Source organism: Heterocephalus glaber, unplaced genomic scaffold (assembly GCF_053883595.1).
Source record: "Heterocephalus glaber isolate CG9 unplaced genomic scaffold, H.glaber_assembly_v1.0 deba00001662, whole genome shotgun sequence".
Taxonomy (NCBI): Eukaryota; Metazoa; Chordata; class Mammalia; order Rodentia; family Bathyergidae; genus Heterocephalus; species Heterocephalus glaber.
In genome coordinates this window covers 16,458,711-16,479,961 of record NW_028258403.1, presented here as the reverse complement: position 1 = coordinate 16,479,961, position 21,251 = coordinate 16,458,711, and the positions used below count along the sequence as shown (strand labels likewise).

Below are 21,251 nucleotides of genomic sequence, written 5' to 3'. Positions count from 1 at the left end.
ACTTAACCATAGAAAGGAGATGTATAACTATTGTATAAACACTAAGGCACACTAAATATTGACATACAGTAAATATCTACTAAATGCAGCAAGTATACCTACACTAACACTCAACAATAGTAGAGTTAACTAAATATCTAAAGATCAATATAATTTAGTGGTTATACTGGTTAAGAGAGAAGGGATGGGGAACTGGAAAATGAAAGTAGAAAAATTTGAAAAATTAAACAATGGAAGATGAGATGGAGGAGGGAAAAGTGAGATAAAGGATTCAATTAAGAAGTAAAAGGAGGGCTGGGGATTTGGCTCAGTGGTTTCACCGCCTGCTGCACAAGCGCAAGGACCCGAGTTTGATCCCCGGTACCAAAAAAAAAAAAAAGTAAAAGGAAATTAATAGATAAAACTAACAGAAAAGGACAAACAAGAAAAAGAAGAAAGAAAAAATAAGAATAAAAAAGAAAAGGTTAAAAGAAAAAGAGAGGACTTCGGGAAGATGGTGGAATGTTGAGCACCAGAGAAGGAGCTTCTCTGAGATTTGGTGCCCTTACCCTGGAATATAGCAGTGCCGTGGGGGGGGGGGGGGTGTCCCTGCAACCCAGCAAGAATTGAAGTCTGTAGGGATAGTGAAGAGAGACTAATGAAGAGGAGGGAGGTACCAAGCAGTGCTCTCTCATAGAGCCCGGACTCTCCTTGAGGGAACTTTGCGCAAAAACTACAGAAGCACAGAGACTACTGACAACCCCAGAGGCCTCCACAGAGAAATGCACCAGTGGAATAAAGCAGTGGACGAACTGGACTGCAACGGCCGGGGAAGTACCAAATTCAAACCTCACCCAGGAGAGGGTGATTGGCTTGGAGAGGGGCCAACTGAGCTCAGAACTCAGAACAGCTTTGGGCAGACTCCATCCTAGTGGATTCCAGTGTGTCGGTGTGGGTGCTGAATTCAAGTGAGCAGGAGTTCAGGGAGTAGAATTCAAGCCAGCAAGAGACACTTAGCATGTTGTAGGCTCAAAGAATCCAGTTCCAGCCTCCTAGCCAGAAAACAGCCTGAACTTCAGAAGAACTAAAGGGGCAGGCTGGCTGGGATTATCCACTACCCCACCGTTAAACTGCAGCTAGTTTGCTGAAATTAATCAATTTGTCTCTGGACTCTTTGCCCACATTGCCTAACAGTGACAGCAGAGACACACCTTGAATTGGATGCTGGTGCGTTTTTTATCTTTTTTCTTCTTCTTTTTTCTTTCTGATTTTCCTCCTTTCTAGTTCTTGTTTTGCTTTGTTGAGTTTTTTCTTGATTGTTTCTACATAGTTTCTAGTTTTTTTGTTGTTCTGTTTTGTTCTTGTTTTTATTTTTTCCTTTTCTCTTTTCTACCTGTCTTCTTCACCAGTTTCCTAAAGTTTGTCCTCCAGCCTTGCTTCTGACCTCTTCCTCTTCTATTTGTTTTTTTACCCCCAACCCCTTTTAAATCTCCCCTAAGGGTAAAAAAGCCATATTAAGTGCTATAATTTGTCCTTTTCTAGGCTGTATTTGATGCTGTTGTTATTGTTGATTGTACTGATTTAGCCAAGGTGACATAATTTGCTAATCAGTTGTTCCTGCTGGTATACCAAGACTGGGATTGCCTAAGGGTCTTAAAAAAAAAACCAAACCTATAGGCCCATGCCAAAGAACCAGTAGCTGGGCCAAGTAGGCAGAGACTTCTCTTCCCCAATAAATTGAAGAGGTAGAATCCTGCAACAGACTTAAAACCCAAAAGCTAGGTACACCTGGAAGACACCTCTGAGAAGTAGTCATTTCCTAAGGGTTCTGAATACTGGCAGTAAAGCTACTCATCATAAGCACCTTACAAGCATCAACTCAGAAATCAAACTTAAAAAAAAAAAAAAAAAAAGGAGTCATTTAAACAAGATGCAGCCTCCACAGACTTTGAGCTCACCCGAGGCAAACCCCATGGTCAATGAAGTGGAACAATCCAAAAGCCACCCACCTGGACTCTCTGAAGTGCTAACAGCAGAAGTAACAAAACAGATGAACAAGGCTTTAGAAATAATCAAAGCAAAAATAATTTCCCAGATAACTGCAGAGATTGTGGCCAGAATGAAAGATACAGATAAAAAAATAGAGGAGCTCAGGAACATGATAGAAGCCATGAACACCCAGCACAGAAAAGAAATGCAATCCATGAAACAGATTCAAACAGCTATCTAGGAGATTAAAAGCTCCTTTGAAAGTATGTGGAGCAGAATGAGCCAGTGTGAGCACAGAATATCAGATAGAGAAGACAGGATTGTGGTTAGTGATAAGGAAAAGAGAGATTTCTTCAAAGTAACAAGGGACCATGAGAAATCAATCCAGCAGCTGCTAGATGATGCAAAGAAGAATAACATAAGATTAATTAGAATCAGTAAGAAAGCAGGAGACAGCGCAAATGACATGAAGAGCCTGTTCTCAGAAGTAGAGGCAGAAAACTTCCCAAACAAGGAAAAAGAATTTGACATACAGATAAGGGAGGGATATAGAACTCCAGTTAACCATGATCAACAAAAGTCTTCCCTGAGGTGTATAATAATCAAGACTCCAATTTTAGTGTATGTGCTGCTGAAGCGAGCGCAGTCAAAATTCCAGAAATTCAGCACAAGGGCAGAATATTAAAATCTATTAGAGAAAAGAAACAAATTACCCATAAAGGAAAGCCTATCACAATCACAGCAGACTTCTCAACACAAAGCTTCAAGTCAAAAAGAGCTTGGAGTGAAGTATTTCAAGACCTAAAAGAAAACAACCCCCAACTCAGACTGATGTACCCTGAAAACTACCTTTCAAAATCAGTGGAGAAATAAGATACTTCCATGACAAAGAACACCTGAAGAAATTCATGACCACCAAACCAGCACTCCAAAATGTTCTGAAGCATGTTCTAGAAAGAGACAGTAAAGTAAGTATTACAATTCCATGAACCCCAATAGAATGAATCCACCAGGCAAGGCAAGAAATTAAACAGAAAAGGAGAGAAGGAAGCCAACAGCAAGAAAATAACATGACAGAGATAAGACAATACATGTCAGTTATAACCATCAATGTTAATGGTCTCAATTCACCAATCAAAAGAAACAGACTGGCAGAATGAATCAAGAAGCAGGATCCAACAATATGCTGCATACAAGAAACACATTTAATTGAAAAACAAATTCACACACTGAAAGTCAAGGGACGGAAAACAATATTCCATGTGACAGGAAACCAGACAAAAGCAGAGGTAGCTGTTCTGTTTGCAGACAAAGTAGATTTCAAGCCAAGACTGATTAAGAGAGATAAAGAAGGGGGCTGGGGATTTAGCTCTGTGGTTTCGTCACCTGCTGTGCAAGCGCAAGGACCCGAGTTTGATCCCCGGTACCAAAAAAAAAAAAAAGATAAAGAAGGTCACTACATCCTGGTAAATGGAAAAGTCCAAGAGGAAAAGATAACAATCCTAAATATATATACACCAAATAGTGCACCCAGCTATACAAAACAAATATTAAAGGACATGAAAAATCATAATACTAACAGTTGTAAAGGGGGACCTCAGTACCCCACTGTCTCATATAGACAGATCAACTAGACAGAAAATCAACAATGAAATATTAGAATTGAACCAAACTTGGGCCAGGGATTTAGCTCAGTGGTTTCACCACCTGCTGCACAAGCGCAAGGACCCAAGTTCAATCCCCAGTACCAAAAAAAAAAAAAAGAATTGAACTAAACTTTTGAACAAATGGACTTAGTAGATGTCTACAGAGTGTTCCACCCCACAGCATCAGAATACACATTGTTTCCTGCTGCATATGGGACTTTCTCTAAAATAGACCATATACTAGCTCATAGAACATGCTTAAGTAAATACAAAGAAATGGAAATAATCCCAGGCATATTATCAGACCATGGTATAATGAAATTGGAAATCAGTGGCAAAAGAAACCACAAGAATTTCATAAACACGTGGAAATTAAATAACACCCTCCTGAACAACCAATGGGTCACAGATGAAATTAAGGAAGAAATCAGACAATTTCTACAATTAAACAATAATGACAATACAGCATACCAGAACTTACGGGATGCAATGAAAGCAGTCCTATGAGGGAAATTTATAGCAGTGAATTCCCATATCAGGAAAACAGAGCAAGCTCAAATAATTTAATGTTATATATACTGCCGAAGCGAACACATCAAATAACCTAATGTTGAACCTCAAGCTTCTAAAGAAAGAAGAGCGAGTCAAGCCCAAAGCTCATATGAGGGAGGAAATTATAAAAATCAGAGCAGAAATTAATGCAATGGAGACTAAGAAAACAATACAAAGAATTAATGAATTGAAGAGTTCGTTCTTTGAAAGATTAAATAAGGGCCGGGGATTTAGCTCAGTGGTTCTGATGCCCACCTCGCAAGCACAAGGTCCCAAGTTCAATCCCTGGTACCAAAAGAAAAAAAAAAAAGTACTGAAAGATTAAATAAAATTAACAAATGCTTGGCCAACCTTATTAAAAAAAGGAAAGAAAAGACTCAGATCCATGAAGTTTAGAATGAAAAGGGGGAAATCACAACAGTTCCTGCAGAGATCCGGAAGTTCATCAGTACCTACTTCAAGAATCTGTATTCTGATAAGATGGAAAATACAGAAGAAATGAACTGATTCCTAAACACACATGAATTACCAAAACAGAATCAAGAAGATATAGAAATTCTAAATAAACTAATATCAGCCAATGAAATTGAATATGTAATTTAAAAACTACCAACAAAGAAAAGCCCTGGCCCTGATGGATTCTCTGTATAAGAAATTTAGAGAAGACCCAATGCTGCTATCCCTCAAAGTCTTTAATGAAATTGAAAGGGAAGCAATAGTCCCAAATTCATTCCTGAAAGAAATGTTACCCTGATTCCAAAACCAGAGAAGGATCCAACCAGAAAGGAGCATTAGAGGCCAATCTCCCTAATGAACATAGATGCAGAAATCCTCAATGAGATACTGGCAAACAGAATGCAGCAAATCAAGAAGGTTAAACACCATGACCAGGTCGGATTCATCTCAAGGATACAGGGATGGTTCAACATACACAAATCAATAAATGTAATACACTATATTAACAGAACCAAGGACAAAAACTACGTGATCCTCTCAATACAAAAAAAAATTTCTCAAAATCCAACACCCATTCATGATAAAAAAACCTACAGAAAATTGGAATAGATGGTCTCTATATCAATCTGATAAAAGCCATCCATGACAAACCAACAGCCAGTATCATATTAAATGGACAAAAATTGAAACCTATAAAGTCAGGAACAAGACAAGGATGTCTGTCCACTGTCACCACTCTTGTTCAGTATAGTTCTGGAAACATGAGCCAGAGCAATTAGACAAGAGAAAGAAATAAAAAGGAAAAGGAAGAAGTTAAATTATCATTGTTTGAGAATTACATAATACTCTGCATAGAAGACCCCAAAAACTCTACCAAAAGACTTTTAGATTTGATAACCAAATCCAGTGGTGTAGCTGGATATAAAGTCAACACTCAAAAGTCAGTAGCCTTCCTGTACACAAATTACAGACTCAGGGAGAGGAGTTAGAAACAATTCCTTTCACAGAAACATCCAAAAAAATGAAATGCCTTGGAATCAATCCAATGAAGGAAGTAAAAGACCTTTACATGGAAAACTACAGTACTCTGAAAAAGGAGATTGAAGAGGATATCAGAAAATGGAAAGATATTCCTTGTTCTTGGATTGGAAGAACCAATATGGTAAAAATGGCCATACTTCCAAAATTGTTACATAGATTCAATGCAGTCCCAATCAAAATCTCAACAGAATATCTCACAGAATTAGAAAAAAAAATCCTAGAGTTCATTTGGAGCCAGAAGAGACCTAGAATAGCAAAGGCAATTCTGGGTAACAAAGACAAAATGAGGTGGGGGGGATCACAATTCCTGACTTTAAATTATACTACAAAGCTATGGTGATAAAATCAGCATGGTACTGGCAAAAGAACAGACCTGAGGATCAGTGGAACAGACTAGAGCATGCAGAAACAACTCTAGCCATACTCAACCACTTTATCTTTGACAAAGGAGCCAAACACCTTTATTGGAAAAAAGATAGCTGCTTTAATAAATGGTGCTGGAAAAACTGGCTTTCCACATGCCAAAGATTGAAACTAGACCCGTTTCTTTCACAATGCACTAACCTAAAATTGAAATGATCAAAGATCTAAATATTAAAATACAAACACTAAATCTGTTGGAAGAGAGAATAGGTAGAACACTTGAGAACATAGGAGTAGGCAAAGACTTCAGGCAGGAAGATCGCTGAAGTTGGAGGCCAGCCAAGGCTACATAGTGAGTTCAAGGCCAGCCTGAAATATATAGTGAGACCATGTCTCCATAAAAATAAATAAAAGTGATAGATAGAGTAAAATTTTAGGAAAATGTTCAGGCAACTCATAGGAGTTAGGAAAAATGAAACAAGAAAAATGAAAAGCAGAAAATAGATTTCAAAAAATTATATCGCAGGTTTAAGCCCAATAATTGTGTGAAATACAAATGATCTAATATAGTAATTAAAAACAGATTATCAAAATAAATTTAAAAGTATGGCTCACTTCTGTAACTATCTAAGACACTTCAAATATAACTTTATAGTCTGGCAAAAAGTAAAAGGAAGAAAAACAATCAAGGACAAGTTAAATTGACTACATTAATGTTAGATAAGGTAGATTGCAAAGCAAAAAAAATGACAAGAGAAAGAGGGTCATTATATAATTACAGAAGGACTAATGCACCAGGAAGACATAGCAATCCTGATGTAGGTACAACAGAGCTGTAAAAGTTGTGAAGCAAAAGGTGATAGAACCTCCAAAATAGAAATAAACTATCAAACCTAAAATCATTTTTAAAAATTAACAGGAAGATGACTTGGGAAAATTACTAATGTGTGATTTTATTTATTTAATATTATTAAAATGACAATTATAGAACAAGTGAGTGATTGCCAAGGCGTAAGGGTGGGAGGGAAATGGATGTGGCTCACATAATGGGCAGCATGGCGGATCCTTTGGTGTTGAAAATGTCTTTTTATCAATTTTGGTTGTGATCGAGTTTTGCATTGTGGGACTTTGTGTAAAGGATATATAGGGTTATTCCTATTATTATTTTATGTCTTCCCATGAATCTGCAATTATCTCCTGGCCTTTAATTTACAAAGCAGATCAGCATGTTACAAAAATACTTGCAGCAAAGGGATACTAAATTGAGACTATCTTTACATAATCAGAGAATTGAAACAATTAACTTGAATAAGTAACTTTCTCACTAAAACAAAACAGAAATCTGTACTGTTCCTAAAATGTGATAATATTCTGCATTTGATAGCCAGGGATTTAGCTCAGTGGTTTCGCCGCCTGCTGCGCAAGCGCAAGGACCTGAGTTCGATCCCCAGTACGAAAAAAAAAAAATTCTGCATTTGAGAGTTTGAAGGAATCAAGCAGTCATTTGGTAGTATGTTTCAAAATTAGAAATGCCCCTGCCCTTAGTTCACAGACCTACTTTCACAAATGGAACATGATTTATATTCACTGCACTATTGATTAATAGCAAAAGATCGGAAACAACCTAAATATCCTTCAAGTAGGGGACTAGTTACATTAGTGTATATCAATAAAATGAACTGTGAAGCCATGAAAACCAGAACATGAGGAAGCACTTCATATAATTAGTGCCTTCAAGATATTTTAAGTATAAAAAGCCAGATATAGAACATTGTATATCCATGCTCTGGGTGCGCATGTGTGCGCGCACACATGTGCATGCATATACACACATGTACACACACAAGAATATAGGTGTTTATGCAGAGAATGTTAAGTTGCTTCCTGGGAGGGAAACTGCATAGTAGTACAGCTGGAAGATTAAGGAAAGACTTTATTATGCCTTTTTTATACTTTTGAATGTTTAATAATATATTACTAAATCAAAAATAGTTTTAAAAAATATAGGAGACTGAGGCAATCTTATAGTAATGGCATAAAAACAAATCTATCACTCGTATGTTCTGCCATTAGTCACTAGTATTGATATTTGAGATGTACTTAGTTCACATAATATGGGGATTGGGGTTTGTAATTCTCCATTTTATCATATATTCAGGATTTTTTTTTTCCTGGTACTGAAGATTGAACACAGGGACATGGAGCTATATTCCAACTTTTTAAAAATGTTTTTAATAGGGTCTTTGGAAGTCACTAAGTTGCCCAGGCTGGGCTCGAACTTTTGATCCTCTTGTCTCATCCTCCCAGAATGCTAGGATTATAGGTATAAATCACCAGACCCAAATCAGATTTATTATTTTAAACTGTGTGCATAAGTGGAAAGATGAATGATTTTTTTATCTCTTCTTTCCTAAATATACCAATTTTCTTCAGCCAACACAGTTTCCTGGCCTTTATGCATTGCACAAGTCCAGGGATATCAGCAAATGCAATGACTCTGATATTAATGTGTATTTTAGCACTTTAAAACAAATCTTTGCATAGATTAATTTGTAGTTTTAAAAATATAACGGAAATGTAAAATTATGCATTTTTATAATTCTATCCTGAGCTATTATAGGTGCTGACAAACTAGGAAGCCAGTTTTTCGAGTAAATATGACACACCTAATTAATCATTTTGTCAAATTGATATTGCCTAACAAAAGATGCATAGTGCACAGCAGTTGATTTCTTTCCTAATTAACCCCTTCTAATTAAGGATCCTCAAATTCTTAAGAAAAAATGCTCATGTGAATGAATCAGCTCTAACTAATACTGTTGTCCCTTAGCATCCATGGGAAACTGGTTGTAAGACCCCCCTTTGTATACCAAAATCTGCATATGTTCAAGTCTCTTATAGAAAGTGACATAGTGTTTGCTTAATATACCTTGTACTATACACTATAAATCATGTCTAGATCATTTATAATACTTAATAAAATGTAAGTGCCATATAAGTGGTTGTTGTATTATTTAGGGAATTTTTAAAAATCTGTACATGTTCAATTCCAGGGCAGTTTTTTCCTAAATGTTTTAAATCCGTAATTGGTCGAGTCCATGGATGTGGCGTGAGCAGATGAGGAGGAATGACTGGAATTCTAAATTTAGTATTTGTTGATTACATGCAGAAGACTTTGTTCTAGGCCGGGGATTTAGCTCAGTGGTCCCACCGCCTGTCTCGCAAGCGCAAGGTCCCAAGTTCAATCCCCGGTAGCCCCCCCACCAAAAGAAAGACTTTGTTTTAGTACTTGTATAAAATAAAAAGTTTTAGTCCTTCTCAATAATGTTTTTTTGTTGTGTTCAATTGATTTTTTTTATGTGGCTTTTCTTTGCTTTTAGGTAAATCTTACAAATCATTGTGGTTTTATGGGAGGACTACAAAAAAACAAAAGCACTGGATTGACCACTCCATATTTTGCTACCTCTACAGTAGAAGTAATATTTCATGTATCAACAAGAATGCCTTCTGATTCTGATGACTCTTTGACCAAAAAAGTAAGTACAAAGAAAAAGTGCTTCAGAGTTAAAATCCTAGTAATTAAGAGAATTAATACATGAAATACTTAAGAAATCCTGTTGACCAAACACTATTTCCGGGTGTAATACTTCTTTTTTAACTCAGTGCTGTCCTCAAAATCAGGATTATTAACCAGGTAAGTGGTAATAATCCCAGCACTGAGGAGGCTGAGGTAGGAGGATTCCTGTGAGTTTGAACTCACATAGTGAGTTTAAGACCCATCTAGACTACATAGCAAGGCCCTGTTCAAAAAAAAAAAAAATTATTATATAGTACACTGCATTTTCCTTAAAAAGTACTAATGTGATTTAAGATTATAGTCATTTTTAATTTTTTCCATAAATTTTATAGTGTGTATTTGAAGGTTACAATATGATGTTATAGGACATATAGATAGCAGAATAATGACTATTACAGTAGAAGAAATTAACATATCCATCATCTCACAGTTGCCTTATTTGCAGCAAAAAAGTAGCTAAAATCTACTTTTAAAAATACTATACAATTTTATTAAACTACAGTTCTCTTGTCACTAGGTATTTAAACTTGTTTATTCCACATATCTGCTCTTTTATATCATTTGATTGGTATCTCCCCATTTCCTCCTCCCACATACTTTAACCATTATCTTACTCTTTATTTCTCTATATGTAAATATATATATATATATATATTTTTTTTTTTTACTTCCTCAGCCTCCCTTTTTTATTTTTTTTGTTGTTAAATTCTTTTATTGGTACATTGTAGGTATACAACACAATTACATTTCTCATTGGGAATTGTACCTTTACATAATGCATCTTGTTTCTTATTTTTTCCCCATTGCTAGCCCTCCCTTCACCCCCTCCACCCTTCCCTATTTACAAAGACTTTATTTCCATTTTTTCCATTTCTCATCATTTTTCCTTTCCCTTCTTTCCTTTCCCCTGCCCCTCCCACTACCCCTACCCCTTTGGACCTTTTCTTCCTATTTTGCATCATTGATTATTCATTCTAATCATTGGTACATTTTAGGTATACAATATAATGACATTCATCATTGGAAATTTGCACCTTTACATAGTCTCTCTTGGTTCTTATTTTTCACCCTTGCCCAGCCCTCCCTTCAACCCCTCCATTGCTCCCTATTTACAAAGATTTTGTTCCTATTTTTCGATTTTCTCATATTAATCCCATTCCCTTCTATCCTTTCCCCTAGCCCTCCCACTTCCTTCCCCTTTGCCCCTTTTCTTCCTATTTCACATTATCTGTTATACATTTTAGTCCTTATTTACACTTTCAGCTTCTCACACCAGAGAAACTATTCAGTATTTATACATGTGTGTCCTATTTATTTCACTTAAGAGTATGGCCTCAATGTGCATCCATTTAGCTATAAATATCTCTAATTTCTCATTTTTTATGGCTGAATAGTACTCCATTTTATTTTTAAAAAACACATTTTCTTTATCCAGTCTCCAGTTGATGGGCATTTGGGCTGTTTCCAAGTTTTATTTATCACAAACTGTGCTGCTATGAACATGGGTGCACATACATCACTGTGGTTGTAAATATATTTTTATTCCACATGTAAATAAGAGCATACAATGTTGTTTGGGGTTATCTGGCTTCCTTCATTTAGCATAATATCTTCAATATTGATCCATGGTGTGGCAATGGCAGAATCTCCTTTTTAAGGCAGAGTAATATTTTATTTTACACACATACCACATTTTCTTCATTCATTCATGGATGGACACTGAGGTGGTTCCCATATTTTGACTTTTGTGAATAATGCTAACAGTGAACACGTGTGTATAGATATCATTAAGAGGTGCTGATTTTCTTTCTTTTAGACATATACCAAGAAGGGGGATTGCTGCATCCAGTGGTAGTTCTATTTTTAATTTCTTTAGGAACCTCCATACTGTTTGCCATAATGGCTGTACCAGTCTGCATTCCCATCAACAGTATACAAAGATTCCCTTTTTTCATTATTTATTTCTTATATAGTGTAGGCTCCAAAAGTCCTGTAAGTCTGCTTCTATTTTTTATCCTGAGTAGTGTGAAAATTAGTCAACCAAACATGTTTGTATTTATTCTTGGACATTCTACTCTGTTCCATCACTGTTTCTATTTTTATGCCATTACTATCCTGTTTTGATTATTGTGATATTTCATATGTATGTATTTTTTTTATTTACCAGTATTTTTCTCCTATTTTGTGAGTTGTCTTTCCTCTCAGTTGAAAATATCCTTTGATGCACCAAAGCCTTAATGTTCATAGACTCCAATTTAATTTTTCTTTTGTTGCCTCTGCTTTTGGTGTCAATTCAATAAATCATTGCCAAATCTCACGAAGATTTTTCCATACTTCTAAGAATTTTAAAACTTTACCTCTTAACTTTTAGATCTAGGATCCATTTTGAATAAATTTTATGGATGGTATAAGGTAAATACTAAGTTCATTCTTTTGCATGTGGTTACCCAGTTTCCCCATTAAAATTTATTGAGAACCCTCTCTATTCTGTTCCATTGGTCTAAATGTACTTATCCCAGTCCCACACTGTTTGATTACTGTAGCACTGCAGTAATCAGTTTGAAATCAGGAAGTATGATTCTGGCTTATTTATTTTTTGAGATCGTTTGACCTCCCTTCAAAGTATCTTGAAATTCTATATTAAAAATTTAGGATGAATTTTTTTATTTCTGCAAAAAATACTGTTCAGATTTTGATGGGAGATTACATTGAATCTTAGATTGCTTAGATAATACTAATATCATGTCTTCCAATTCATGAACACAGGATATCTTTCCAATTATTTATGTTACCTGAAAGTCTTAAATTTGCCAGGAGGAAAAATACTAGTATCTTTTCTAATTATTTAGTAAGGAGAACTTAGGCAATGGTGTAATAGTTCATGCATATAAGAGGCCAGAAGCATTCTAACTTTTTTTTTGGTACCAGGGATCAAACTCAGGACCTTGCACTTGTAAGGCAGGCACTGTGCTGCTGAGCTAAATCCCCATCCCTCTAACTTTTAACCACTTAGCAGTTTACCCCAAGCATCACTTGAGCTGCGCTTTTGTTTACATACTATTGTTTTCTTTTTTTGGTATGGGGATCAAACTTGGGACCTTGCGCTTGAGAGGCAGGCGGCAGAAACCACTGAGCTAAATCCCCATCTGTTTACATACTATCTTGAGCATCTCTGGGGCAGGTATCATTTCAACTAGTCTGTTCTTATATTGAATAAATTTGATAAAATTGTCATTTTTATATTTTTTGTTGTATTATAAAAATTAACAAAAAATATACAATTTTGGGTCATCCTGTATGTAAATAATTGGACTGTTAAGTGGTTAAAAATATAAACATTTTTAATTTCCAAAGCATTTATAATGTAAGCATCTGTATTATTTTAGTTCTTAAACTAATAAACTGTTTATTACTGAAGAAAATTACCCAGGCTGAATAAGGTTTTTTTTACTTAATAAAGCAATTTAAAGAATTTGTTTTAAAGTCCAACTGAAAAAGAATATGTATTTAGTCTAAATTTTCTTTTCATAGAAATAAAAAACATAAACATTGATTTCTCTATACACTGATTTTTTTGTTGTTCTCTATGACTCTTGCTCTTAATCTGTTCCTCAGAGTCCTAGTAAGATTTTTCTCATGAACAGGCTTATATTTTAGCTCTACTACAGCATCACTTTCTCCTTAATAAGTTAAATGTTTAAACGTAATCATAGATGCCAATTTCTTATTCCAGTTCTTGTTAATAAAAAATCACTTTCTGTATTGGTATTTTTTCTCCTGAATTTAATAAATTCCACATTAGTAGTAATAAGTTGAAGCCTAGAACATATGTCCTATTACAAATGAACAATTGGATATCATTAAGTTGTCCCCCTTTTCCTTTGTACATATATCTTCAGGTGTGTTAATCCATTCAGTAGACACATTAATGAGCAGTTTGAAGTGTAATATTGGAGGAAGTAAGGCTTGTTGACCTCAGCATGGAGTTTAATACCTCTAATTAAATTAGATAGTCGACAGTCAGTATAAAGAAATAGCCATGCCTCTGGCAAGCTAGAATTATTTATGACTCTGGTTTTTTGTTTGAAACTTGGCAAGAGAAAATCATTATATCCATTTTGTAGAAACTGATTTTAGTTCTGACTTTTAACTTTTACTTAAAATATTATGCATTTTTGTAAATTATTTTTTAAACATTTTTCTCAAAATAGAAAGTAAATGTCCTTAGACTTTAGGTGTAACATTTTTATTTCCTGTAAAGAGAAAGCTTTCAGTAGCAGCAGAATGTTTACAATATAGATTGTACTTTTTGAACAAATTAACCATTCAATCTAGTACTCTGTCTTAGAAATATCTACCATATCAAAAATCCCAATATAACCCCAGTCCAAGCCATCTGTTCTATAAATTATCTCTACCCGAGAAGATTGATGGAAGATGGTTAAAAATAATTTCCACTTAACTGAGCGTATTCACCCCTAAAAATCAAAAGTGCTGCAAGCATTGGTATAAAGTGCTCACAGGAGCCTCTCTCATTTCCTCTGTCTCCTTGTTTTAGCCACTTGCTGATACTCTGCTTCCAAGGTAGCTGAATCATCCTTTTAGAAGTTTGATGAAGATCAAGTTGAGATAATTGCAGCATACTTAGTTCGACTCTCTAGTCTGTCTTTCATTTCCTGCACACCCCGCCCCCCAAAAGAGGAGAAAGAAACACTTTATTTAAGTTGTTTTCCTCTGCAATACTATTAGTATAATGGACAGCATTTCATTTTCTGTCTTGAAATTTGGTCATGGAAATTTTGTAAATAAGTGAGCCATGTAGATGTGTTTTGTCCAATTTTAATTTTAAATCTTTTTAAATTTTATGTAAAAATAAAATTTAAAGATAAGATACTTCCCAAAGAAGTATATGCTAAATATAATCTGGAAAGGGAATTTTAACAAAACAAGTTTAAAGAATAATGAAAACCGGGCCGGGGATTTAGCTCAATGGTTCTGTCGCTTGCCTTGCAAGCGCAAGGACCCGAGTTCGATCCCTGTTACCAAAAAAAAAAAAAAAAAAACAAGAATAACAAATTTTATTATCTTAGTAAAAAGTACAGTTAACATTATAATTAATAATTGCTGTCAAATTCATGGTTTCAGTCCCATATAAAACAATTAATTTTGTTTAATTCTATTTTAATATCTTAGATTCTGACCATAACCCCAGTTTTTACAAATGTACTCCTGATAACAAGGAAAAACCAGGCAAGAAAAATGAGGAAATGTCAATGGTTGGGTGCAAATATGTCTCACCATTCTGAGTGGTATAATTTAGGTAGAATAGCAGTAGCTTCTCATCACATGTAGAGTAAAATTCTGTTTTTTCACTAAGGCCTTCAGAGACATCGATTATTTGGCCAACTGCCTACCTGCTTTTTTTTGTTCTTTTTTTTAGCAAAACATTTATTGGTACATTTTAGACATCCATAATGATAATGCTCATCGTAGGGAATTTGCACCTGTACACAGTACCTCCTGCCTTTCCCCCCCACACACCCCCCACACCCCCGCCTCCAAGCTCACCTACCTCCCTCTTTGATCTTGTCTCCTTATTCATTTACCACTGTCTGGGCTCATTGGTTTTCATTCTAGTCTTCCATTGTATCAAGTTCACTCACATACCAGAGACTATATATACATACTGACCCTCAGTTTGAAATGTTTTTTTCCTCTAGGCTTCCTCATTCTCATTGTTCTAAGGTCAAATTCACATGACAGTTTCTTAGAAAGACCTTTCCAAACCATTCTAGTTAAGCCCTCCTCTACTCCAGAACACTGTTACAGTACCCTATATTATTTTCTTTCTTTCAGTTATCACCATGTAAAGTTATCCTATTTGTTTATTTTTGTGTATATTTACTGACTCCCACTAGGATTACCACTAGGAATATCAAGGAATATCAAGGTTGTGAGGTCAAGGACTTGTTTTGTTTATTACTATATCTCCAACATCTACAACCAGGCTTATTGGTGTTTAATAAATGTTTCCAATCAGAAGAAATACCTTCAGGCATCTTTATTGTTATCAACATTGAATACTTAAATAAATGCCATAATTACAGATAATTCTTATATTGTGCACTGTGCAATGATAGGAAAAACTTTGCCATGTATTGTTATACAGTCTTTTTAGTATGCAGCGGCATTTATTGAATGCCTACCCTATGCTAAGACAGTACTAGATGCTGAGCCTGTGGCTGTCAAGAAGCTTTTCTTTATTGCTAAAAATGACAAATCAGGATAGCAAATGAGTACATAAAAATATGTGACTGTAAAAATGTATGTGAAAAAATGTTATTTTACACAGATGAAAGGTAAATGATAGTGTATGTTTTACTAAGTATGAGTATCTGAAACGTGAAATACTGGGGGCTTGGAGCAGTGAGAGTATTGTTTCAATTTGTACATGTGTACCAATTCTCCTGAAGTAATGGACTGACCTAAATAACTTTCTGTATGTTCTTTAGCTTTTAGTTGAAGTGCCATTTTAGGTCAGTGCTCTTTGTTACTTATATTCAGAAAAGTACATTTTAAGCATTATCTGTGTTTTTAATTATTGTATTACTTATTGTTTGATGATTTTATTCTGTCTCTACTGGACCCAAAGCTTTGAAAACAGAGACGATGTCTGTTTTTTCTCATTGATGCATTTGCAAAAGCTAGCACAGTGCACTTAGTAAGCTCTAGGGCCGAGATGGTGAAACTTTTAGAGCTTTCAGTGACAACAGCCTGCTGTGGCACATGTGCCATAGGTTCTCCATCACTGCTCTAGGGTAATATTTGTTAGTGAATGAAAAGGAGTTGATTGGAAGAAGAGAGAGAAAGAAGGAAGAGAGAAAACTTTTTTAAAAATTCATGAACTAGGGCCAGGGATTTAGCTCAGTGGTTCCTCCACCTGCCTCGCAAGTGCAAGGTCCCGAGTTCGATCTCCGGTACCAAAAAATAAAATTCATGAACTAGCTCAGGTATATAGAACAATTAGCATCTGATCTATTAAAATAGTAGAGGAAAATAGGTAAGTATAAAAAGGAGAATAATGCAGATTTTTAAATGAAGAGCTTGTTAGTAGTGAGGAAGCCAGCAGAATCAAAGAAGACTCAGATTTTTGATCCTGAGTGATTATAATTAGTTGCTAGGTACCTATGACAAAAGTGGGAGAAATGCTGGGTTGAGCTGATTTTATAAGAGAGATAATATAATTACATGAATTCTAGTCTCTGGCCCCATATGAATTTTTTATGACACCAGGAAATCTAGATTTGACTCTGGAATACCTGTTGATAATCATGGAGAATGAGAACTCTGGCATAAGAAAGATATCTTAATTTGTTTGAGGTCTAATAACAAAAATACCATAGATTGGATGGCTTATGAACAACAAGAATGTATCACAGTTGTAGAGGCTGGCAAGATAAAGCCACTGGCAGATTATCTGGTGAGGAACCACTTCCTAGTTCATAGAAGACTATCTTCTTGTAAGCTCTCGGCACAAGTGGCAAGCAAGCTTTCTGAGATCTTTTATAAAGGCACTAATCCCTTACAAAAGAGCCCTCATGCATCTAATCACCTCCCAGTGTGTACCCTACCTCGTAATACCACCACATTGAGGGTTAGGATTTCAAAGTATGAATTTAGGGGTTGGAGGAAGACAACACATTAACATGCACTCTATGGTAATGACAAACATCTGATTTTCACAAAAGGATATAGAGCAGGCCACAGACTGCAGAAATTACCCACATTCATGAGGCCCATGTCAGTGCCTGGTAAAATAGCATTATTAAACAGATGGTTGGTGACCACTTAGATAATGAAGTAGTGATCACTAAGGAGGCAGAGTAAGTTAGTTCACCATAACAAATCACATCAAAGTAATTTAATTTTTTTTAATAGGATTATTAGATCAGGGACAGCAATAGACTATATAAAGCATTTAACTGAGTTATTTATGTGGACAAGTTGAAGAAATGCGGCCTTAATAGTTTGGTAAGTATGTTCCCAACAGATTGTATGATAATATTCAGAATATGTAAATTAATTATTTAACAAGAGGCACTACATGGAGGTGGTTAAAGTAAGGTTTCTGGAACCAGCTGGCCTGCACTTGAATCCTGGTTCTGGCACTTAACTGGTTGTTTGACCTTAGGCAAGTACCATCATCCTTTTAAGCTTCAATTCCTCACCTGTAAAAATAGAGTAATACTAATTATACTGAGCTTATGGCATTGTTGCAAAAATTAAATGAATTATCACAAAGCACTTAGGATAAGAAGCACTTAATAAATAGTAAGTACATAATAAATAAACTTTTTTTTTTGGAACCAAGAGGAAAATCTGTAATGACTGGCTGGAAGGCTGTTATCTAGACCTGTCTCATTTGACATTTTTGTTCAAAGCCTAAATGAAGACAGAAGAATTTGAAGATAACCCAAATCTGGTAAAGATAGAGCCAACATGTTGAATAGCACAGTCAGGCTAACAATAGACTTTGATAAGCTTAAAGATAATATGGACTTTGTAAAGTAAAATTTAATAAGAGTAAATATTAAACCCACTCCTAGTTCTAGCAGTCAATTATATCTGCCTAAAAGAACTTCATAAGAAAAAGACTTGAGAGGGTTGAATTGAGTGGAGTTCCATTTGAACAATGTTACAAAGATGCAGAAAATAATTTAGTGACCAGAACAACAACAACAAAAAAGGTCTTTCTGTATTTGCTCTCTTAGAGCATACATTGAAACCATACTCTATTCTAGACAGACAATACAATTTCACAGAAACATTGGTAAACTGAGGCAAGAATCCAGGAAAATGAATATGTTTATAAACTATGAGAAGATGGGCCGGGGATATAGCTCAGTGGTTTCGCTGCCTGCTGTGCAACCGCAAGGACTTGAGTTCGATCCCCAGTACCAAAAAAAAAAAAAAACTATGAGAAGAACTAAAAACACTTATAACCTGAAAAAGAAAACTGGAGACATTAAACCAATCCTCGGATAATCTAAAAATAATTAGAATACAATTTGGATTTATTTGGTAAGGGTTATTTCATAAGAACTAGCTTCAGGAAGGCAGGTTTGGTCTTAGTATAAAGAATATTCTAATGATTATAGCTCCTTAAAAGTGCAATAGACTGATTTATGAGTTATTAAACTCCCTAACTTTAAAAGTATTTGAGTAGAAGCAGGATATTTCTCAAGAGTACTGCAAGGAAGAGTTCCAGTATCAGTATTGAGTGGAAAATTATACCTTAAAAGATCTCATTCAGTATTAACATTCTATCATGTATTGAAAACTTCTGTTTTACACATATTGAACTTCATTTTGCTGCTTCTTCAAAAATTAATAATGATAATCTCTAGCCTTTGTTATATACCTTGAATTCCAAAATGACTTCAACAGAGTTGAAATAAATTTGGAAAAGTAACTTGGTTGCTAATCATTTTAACAGACCTATCTTATGTACAGAAGTCTTATCTTACACTCTATTTCATAAATGAATTGCCATCTGGATCCAGAAACATGTAAATAGGAGCTCTTTTGAGAATTTTCAGAAAATAGGAAAGCCTGCTGAATATATACATAGTCTTATGAGTCCATAAGATATCAAGAACAAATAAAATAAACATAAAATAGCCGGGGATTTAGCTCAATGGTTTCGCCACCTGCTGCGAGAGCACAAGGACCCGAGTTCGATCCTCGGTACCAAAAAAAAAAGAAGAACAAATAAAATAAACATAAAATAGTGTAGGAGATAGTTACGTCACATATACATACAATTGAAGTTTCTATTAACTTTTTTCTATTAACCCTTAAGTATTAATAATTCATTCCCTCAGTAGTCTTTGAAAAATTCCCAAGCACTGATTGACAGTTTCTCAGTTTGTGTCAAACAGATTTTAAAGATATAAAAATATTAAAAGCAGGCCTTATGACAGCCTAAAGTAATTATTTTTTACCATTTTTAATAAATGATAAGGTATTTTCATAAAATATTTGAGCATGTTTAGAATGACTTTGTTAGGTGCATGGTTCTGTGCCAAAAATCTTCATTGTAACATCCTGGTAAAAATGTGTATTCTTTTCCATTAAACTTCTATGGCAGGGCCGGGGATTTAGCTCAGTGGTTCCGGCACCTGCCTCGCAAGCACAAGGTCCCAAGTTTGATCCCTGGTACCAAAAACAAACAAACAAACAAAAAACTTCTATGGCAGACTTTTAATAGTGTGTGGAAGATATTTGAAGAAAGCTTTGGTTATAAGATAAAAGTGCAGTTTTTGTTTTCTCTGTTTCTTTAGATAAGTGGGCACTAGAAATTATAGATAGTTTTGGCAAGAGTTCAAGGGTTAATGTAGCAGATAAATAAAAGGAATTTTCTGTAAATTGAGACCTGCATTATTTCAGTTGTCTTGTCTTTCCTAACCTAACTCATTTAATTTTAAAAAGTAAATACTTAAATTCTTCCTGACAGTGTGCTCAGCTTTTACTATCGTTTATTACTTCAATTATACTTGATATCACTTAGAACAATCTGCCATTTGGAAATCTTAGTATAGCCTGGAGCTTAGTATTAGATCTGGCTGCTATTGTAACATGTACAGCATATGACATTAATGTATCAAAATTAGATTGGATCATCCCTCCTGGTTAAATTTATTTCACATTTCTTTTGTATTCAGTTAACATAAACCTATTAGGGAAGCTGACACATGGGGACGGCTGTATAGGAAGGATATTTTTAAAGTATTTTGATTAAAAAATGAAATTATAGAGCCATGGCTTTTCTGAGTTGTGTAATCTTTTTTTTTTTCTTTTTAAAAATGACAAAAGTCCAAGTCCTGAATTTGTATCATTCCAGTTATGCTGTACACAGATATAAGGAGTTAAACACTCTAGGGCTAAAGAGTAACAGAAGAGAACTTTTCACTAATTTGACTTAACCCCTTTCTTTGTTTAAGTCACACTTTTAAGTTATTTGCCTACCTTATACCTTTCATCTAGAATAAATTGCATGTTTTAAAAATAGAAATTGCCTGTATGTTAGCTCATAGCGTAAATATTGACACTTATCCTAGTTTTGTCTTCCAAATTTTCCCATCTCCAATGTGTCCAGTTATATGATAGTAATAGAAAAGCCTATGTAAGGTGTGTACAAAAGGCAGACCTCAGATGTTTGTAGTGGCAGAATCAATATGTATTAGATTAATGAAATTTCATAATACAAATTATATAGTAATCTTAAGAAAACTCAACAATGGGACATCAACTTCACTTTTTTAATAACATACCAGAAATCCAACTTTTAGGTTCTTTACTTTCTTACAGTTTTATTATATTAATTTTCAGATTGCCAGAAACACTTTTCTAAGTACTGCAAATGTCTAAATAACATTTTAAGACCCTAATACATATTAAGACATCGATATGGAGGAAATTTTAAGTTCTATAGGCAAAGAAAACCTGGAAATTAATTTATTAATCCAAACATAATTTTCTCTTAGTAAGTGATTATCCAATTTTTGAATTATCTGTTTCTTTTACTTCTCTTCGTGTTACCTGCTTCAGGCCACTTCAGTGCACCTTAGCACTTGAAGAGAGTGATG

At 34.9% G+C, this 21,251-nt stretch overlaps 1 protein-coding gene across 8 annotated transcripts in view; it reads left to right on the top strand.

Annotated features, from left to right (window-relative positions):
* The window catches only part of Ralgapa1 (Ral GTPase activating protein catalytic subunit alpha 1), a 228,736-nt gene that overhangs the window by 172,577 nt on the left and 34,908 nt on the right, over positions 1–21,251 (top strand). For all 8 annotated transcript variants that reach the window (XM_013066624.3, XM_087197118.1, XM_087197119.1 and 5 more), the window contains one exon: positions 9,407–9,562. In XM_013066624.3, coding sequence (XP_012922078.1) covers positions 9,407–9,562 — 156 coding nt within the window. The remainder of the gene's footprint in view (positions 1–9,406; positions 9,563–21,251) is intronic.